A 6,197-nucleotide genomic window follows, 5' to 3' on the forward strand; every position below is an offset into this window, starting at 1 on the left:
AACACGGTTTCATCAGAATCAAATGAAATATATTACGTTTTTGATACTAAATTAACATCTGAAGTATAATTTTTTATTATTTTTATATTTTTCAATATATTTATTTTGTTTGTACAAAATAAAAAAATAATTTTTAATGATACAATAGTCTCTGTTAGGCTTAACATCGGCGAAAATTCAACGCGAAACGACACGCAACGGATAAAAATTTTGACATCGGATACATTAAACTATTTTTTCGTACGTAAATCAGTTATCCGGACAACCCCAGTCCCCAATTGATTCAGAAAATCGACTCTCTACTGTATTTACTTTTAAACATGTACAGTACTTTAAACAATAACTGAATTTTTTAGGACAAAATAAGTAAATGCCATTTTTTAGACTTTAAAATTTCTTAACTTTTTAACTGAATTTTTAAACATTTATTCAAATTTTCATCTTTCTAAATTTTTGGGGTTGAATTCTCATTATTCTACTACTTCAATAGGCTTGATCCATTAAATACAGAAATTCCATTTATGTATGATGACTATAGAATTACATAGAACAAAAAATATTTTAATAATTACAAAAACTTGATTCAAATTAATGACACATTTTATTGAAGAAGTGCTATCTTAAATTACTGAGTCCATTTATTGTCAATATAATTAACAATATAATTTACATTTTCAAATTTAATAGATTTTTAGCAATATTTTTAGAAATATTTATGCAACAACTCTCAAGTATATATCCTTCCATCAATTTCACTTGGGAGAAAGAAAGCAATGCAGAAGTAGCGTTCTTAGACTTGCATATACGTAAATCTTCGGAAGGACTACAATTCTCGGTCCATCACAAATCTAGCATAGCTCCACACATTATACCAGCAGAGGCCTTTCAGCCTTCTCAGTACGTTAATGCTGCCATTGCCTCCCTTGTCAGAAGGGCTTATTACTGTCGTCCACACAGGAGCTGATAAACGTTGAGTTAGATATCATCAATTTGGCGGTATGCGCTGCTGGCTTTTCATGTGCAAAATTTACGCATGTGCTCAATAAGGTAAAGAAAGCACTATTTCCAAGTACTACATTATGCAGCAAGAGAGTGTCTTCGAAGGTACGAATAGCATTGCCTTACCTTGGACCCCTATCTTTACGCATATGCAGAATCTTTAAGCAGCGCAATCTTGTACTATCTTTAACCCCACTTCCAAGCCTACGCAAACTTATTTGTAACGATAGAGACAAATTTTCCACTCTTGAGAAATCGGGGGTCTATGCTGTACCTTTGGAAAATCATGCAACGGGAGTAAACACAAGATATATCGGGGCCACCACTAGAATGCTTTCCAGCCGCCTTGATAAGCACCAAGACGATGTTATGAGGGGATGACACACCACCGAGCTCGCAAGAAAGGTACTTGAGCAGGGTTACAACCCGCTATGGTCCCAAGCGGTTATGCTCAAGAGCTGCAAGGATCAAAAAACTGTTTTTATATGGGAATCTCTCCTCACTACTACCTTGGACACTTGCAACACTCCTACGCTCGAGCTGCCTAGTGTATGGGTCACGCTGTGTAAGCATTAAGCGAGTATTAGCATGTAGCGTGAGCATGGCTCTGCGCATGCGCCAGCTCGCACTTCACGGAGCTAACTGCTCGTTCGGCTTTCGAATTATGTTTAAATATTTACTTCGTGTTCTTAACGGCTTTAACATAGTTTCAACTTATCTTATGCGTTCTATTCTGCATTCGATTATTTTTGTTTAAAATTTTTTGGTAAATATCTGTATTCGCCTGAGGACGACGACTATAAGTTTGTTGAAAGTGCTTGCGATAAAAAACGTATGCATGTAATGCTGAACTCAGTGTCTTTGTTTTTGTTATTAAATATTACCATAATCCTTCATAAAACAGAGTTCTGATAATCTGGCTAGTACTGTGATACTCCATTTTAAACAGGTTTTACTGTGTTTGTATATACATGTGCACACACGAAATAATAAACACAGATGAATACCTATATGTATATGGCCTAATAAGATAATTCATAATATATGTAATGTGTTTATGTTAAAGTAAATATAGAGATTATTTTCAGGGTTTTTTATTTGATTAAAGACTAAACTATTTTAATGTAATGTAGTAAATTACTGATGTTATCAAAATATTATTACTCATTTATCTTAATCCCAAAATTATCTACTCAGATATTTATTTAATTGTTTAATCAATAATCCGATAAATATTTGCAATAGCTTCTATATTTGATCCATCAGTTTGAATTTTTATTTTTTTAAAAGCAATTTATTACATAGATAAAAAAAAACTTGTTTATTGCTTATGAATGATAATTATTAAGAAGACAAATTAGGTTCCTTACTCGATATTTCATTGAAAAATAGTAATAAGAAAGTGATATATGTTTTAAAAACATTTTTTGTGTATAAATCTTTTCAAAAATCAACTATTTTATAACACGTTGCACATAGTAATATAAATATTTAGTAAGAGTGCTTACATTTAAGCTATATTTGAGAATGTGAACATCTTTGTATTCATGCTCAACTCAATATAATACATATAATAAGCATTTACTGTATGTATATTTAAATTAAATGATATAAATGTAAAGAATAAATATTTTAATATATGATTATTATACATTAATAAATGTAATAAAAACTTTTTAAAGATGTGCTCATTGAGAGACAGTATGCAAGAATATATAATGGCTTTAAAAGACATAGAAAAACGTCATAATCCAAATGATGTGGAAGTTGAAATTGCCTTAAAACATACAAAAGAAGTTTTCATATGCAAATTAACAGAACAAGCGAGGCATCAAGCATGGATATCAGTTGTGGTATATGCTTCTGTAAGTATGTAATATTTTCAATAATTTTAATAAAACAACAAGAAAATAAATTTTAACTTTATTAAATTACATAATTATTTATAGGAGAAGCAATTGGATGTATATTGGATTTTACAAATTTTATTAAGAACATTAGAATTGGCATCTAATTCAGATGATTTTTTTGGATTTGTACCTGATTTTTATGTTGAAGCATGCATTCGCTGTTGTAATGCTCTTCGTTCATTCTTCCCTCCAACTTCACCAATAGAAAATTTGACAGGTTATGCAATATCAAATATTTATCAAAATAGAAAAGTGTAATATGCATTTTCATTATTTTTAATTATTCTGTTTAGGTTACCAAGAGATATTAGTGAAATACGGAACATTTTTGGCCCATCATTTTGCAGATCGTCGCGTTGTTAATGCAGGTAATTAATATATCCAAGTTCTAAATAACTAGTAAAATAAATCATTTTGATAAGACAAAAATTATTTTTGGGGGAGCATTATTTTTGATGCTTTTCTGGATCTCCAGGCAAGTATCCCTACTTGCCTGAGCCCTGTGATATATCATCAGTTAAGTGAGTTTCTGATGATATAATTCATATTAAGTGAAGACCAGATTATTTTCTATAAAAAAATATTCAATGGTTTTCATTACCTTTAGCTCTGACTATAACATAAGTAAAATAAAACAAAATTCAGTTAATTATATTTTACAGAATTAGACTAGAGTAATATGTGTTCTTAATTATAGTTATAAGTTCACTCTATGTTTAATAATTTTTATTTTTACATCATAATTATCAGTAAAAATATATAAATTATTAAAATAAATTATTGGAGTTTGTAAAATAAGTAGCATTTGAATTTTGTCTTTTTAAAATAGTTTTTATTTTTTTAGAATTTTTTCAAAAATTTTTTGATTTCAGAAATATTAAATTCAAACAAAAATATCTGAGAAGTAAAAAGTTGCACCAAGTAAAAACTTATGACAATTTAGATGACAGTCAAAATTTTTCTTAGGGGTCTTTCTTTGGTAAAGGTAAGCTTGGCATTTTGAAGTGAAATGCAGAAAATAATAATACAGGTAAAAGTCTTTTGAGTACTGCTTCAAAGTTTCAAGCTTATTTTTACCAAAGAAAGACTCCTAAGAAAAATATTGACTGTCATCTAAATTGTCATAAGTTTTTAGGGTGCAATCTTTTTAATCTCAGATTTTTTTGTTTGGATATCAATTGTTTTTTGTTTAATAATTGTATTATTACATTAAGACAAGACGATGACATACAGTCGACTCCCTCTATAATACGGGTTCCTATAGTTCAGATTCCTATATCACGATGAAAAAGTTGCGACTGTATTCATACAAACATGCTTAAAATACTTGTATAATTCAGTAAAACGTCATCACCGACTCATGTCACGACAGGATTGGTTGAATCTAGACCAATAGCAGATATTGTACAAACTGTTGAGTTTAAACGAGCAGCGGACCTACTAAAAACCATTTATTATTTAACATCCATAAAAATTATATTTATATTAATGATGTCTCCAAAGTTCAGCAAATTTTTCGCAAAAAAAATAATTTATCAGGAAGCACGCGAGCGCCATTCAATGATAAGCTCCACGATGAAAACAAGTTTAAGCAATGGCGTCATAGAATGGTGCAAACTCATATAAACTATGCTATAAACAATTTTTTGTTTATAGCATAGTTTATATGGATTATTCCCAAAAAATTATACATATTTTAGAAATGTTGAGTTGAATTAGTCTGTTTGAGTTGAATCAATTAATTTTATGGAAGAAAACCTTTCAAACAGCCATAGTCCATAAACTGCATACATGCCAGGCTGTGATTGGCTCATGTATTCAAGGACTCTTAGAACATCAATTTCATAAAGAACAGAACGTATATACTGTGTTATAGGGGGGTCGACTGTACAATCAATTTTAATATTAATTTTGGTCAGCGTTGACTGCATGCAGCAATGCTTTCAATACATTGTTTAGAAAAATTATAAAAAGTTTTAATTTGCATAAATTTGAGCTTTTGTTATTCTGAGTAATGTTTTGAATAAAATTAATTTGTTTTGATGCAATTTTATCCTTAAACACATACAAGGGTTGGAATTTTAATAGTGGCAACCCTGAAATTACAATCTGTAAAAAAAGCATTTCAGATTTTCACTGTCCTTCAGTGTAGTCACCAGCAGTGTGTAAGACTTGTCAGTGATGTGGAAGTCACTGGATGCTATTGGCAGAACCTGTTTGTTGATTGCCTGAATAAAGCAGTCTACTGCTTGAAAAATATCTACAGGGTGGCCCAAAGAAAAGTAGCCTGCCAATAGACATGAAGAATGAGCAAGTGGACTGCTTGTCTAAATCTTTAGTGAATTACCCACATGCTAGAACAGATGCTGAAAGTGATTACCCTCCATCTCTATGTATATCTGGGCACCGCGCAGCATGTTAGCCTTTGTCGTGCTCTTTCAATTTTTGCACAAATGTTACTCGATATGGTTTCATATGCAAAAACTTCAACACCCGCTGGCACGTCGTTTGTGATTCATCAACTTGCTGAGACAATCTCTGACTTGATTTTTGAGGGCTATTTTCAACCCGCTGCTGAATGGCACCGACAACTTTGGACGCCTCGATTTCTTCGTTTTTGCGACAGGGTCGGTTTGGCACCACTTCGGCACAAGACTCTGAATGCACCGTTTAGCAGGTGGTTAATGTCAGGGTACTTGTCGGTGAAGCCTTCTTGCGTTTCCTTAATTGATCCGCTTCGCACATAACCTTTCATTATCGTTATTCCGTGTTGCAGGAAAAAACCATCATTCTCACAAGACAAGCACAGAAAGACTGAAATCAAGTGATTAAAATTGAAAATTAACATTGTTTAAAAATCAACAAAAAATTCTAACTTTTCACACAGGGCGACACGACGTCGCCAGAATGATAATCGGCAGAAGGGGTGGAAGGAGATTCACCTCCTTCAATTCAGACTGGGGCGTCTGCTGGGTATAGGAAAGAAGCTACTTTGTCTGAGATGTCTGAATAACACGCTTATAAACACTAAGAAAACATTAATGTATCCAAATAAGTACGTACTGTCCAGTGCAAAATGGTTTTCCTCATCGTGACGTGAATCACGTCACGTAAGTGACGTCATTTGACCTGTCAATCATTTCTACCTGTGCTCCCATTGGTTTAAAATGGACTGCGCCGTTGTATGATTTATTGGGGGGTGATAGGGATGATTCAAGAGGGATTATGTTGAGCACTAAGCTTAAAAATCGTAATCACAACTTTTTTTAATATAATCGCGTTTTTTTT

General features: G+C 32.1%; 1 protein-coding gene across 1 annotated transcript in view; it reads left to right on the forward strand.

Moving 5' to 3' along the window:
* LOC111623268 overlaps nt 1–6,197 on the forward strand; it is a gene marked incomplete at its 5' end in the record, with an annotated part of 56,698 nt that overhangs the window by 26,315 nt on the left and 24,186 nt on the right. The window contains 3 exon segments of the mRNA XM_023365790.1: nt 2,682–2,864; nt 2,949–3,126; nt 3,203–3,277. Coding sequence (XP_023221558.1) covers nt 2,682–2,864; nt 2,949–3,126; nt 3,203–3,277 — 436 coding nt within the window.

This window comes from Centruroides sculpturatus, unplaced genomic scaffold (assembly GCF_000671375.1).
Source record: "Centruroides sculpturatus isolate CEXI.00-Female unplaced genomic scaffold, Cexi_2.0 scaffold302, whole genome shotgun sequence".
NCBI classification, from domain to species: Eukaryota; Metazoa; Arthropoda; class Arachnida; order Scorpiones; family Buthidae; genus Centruroides; species Centruroides sculpturatus.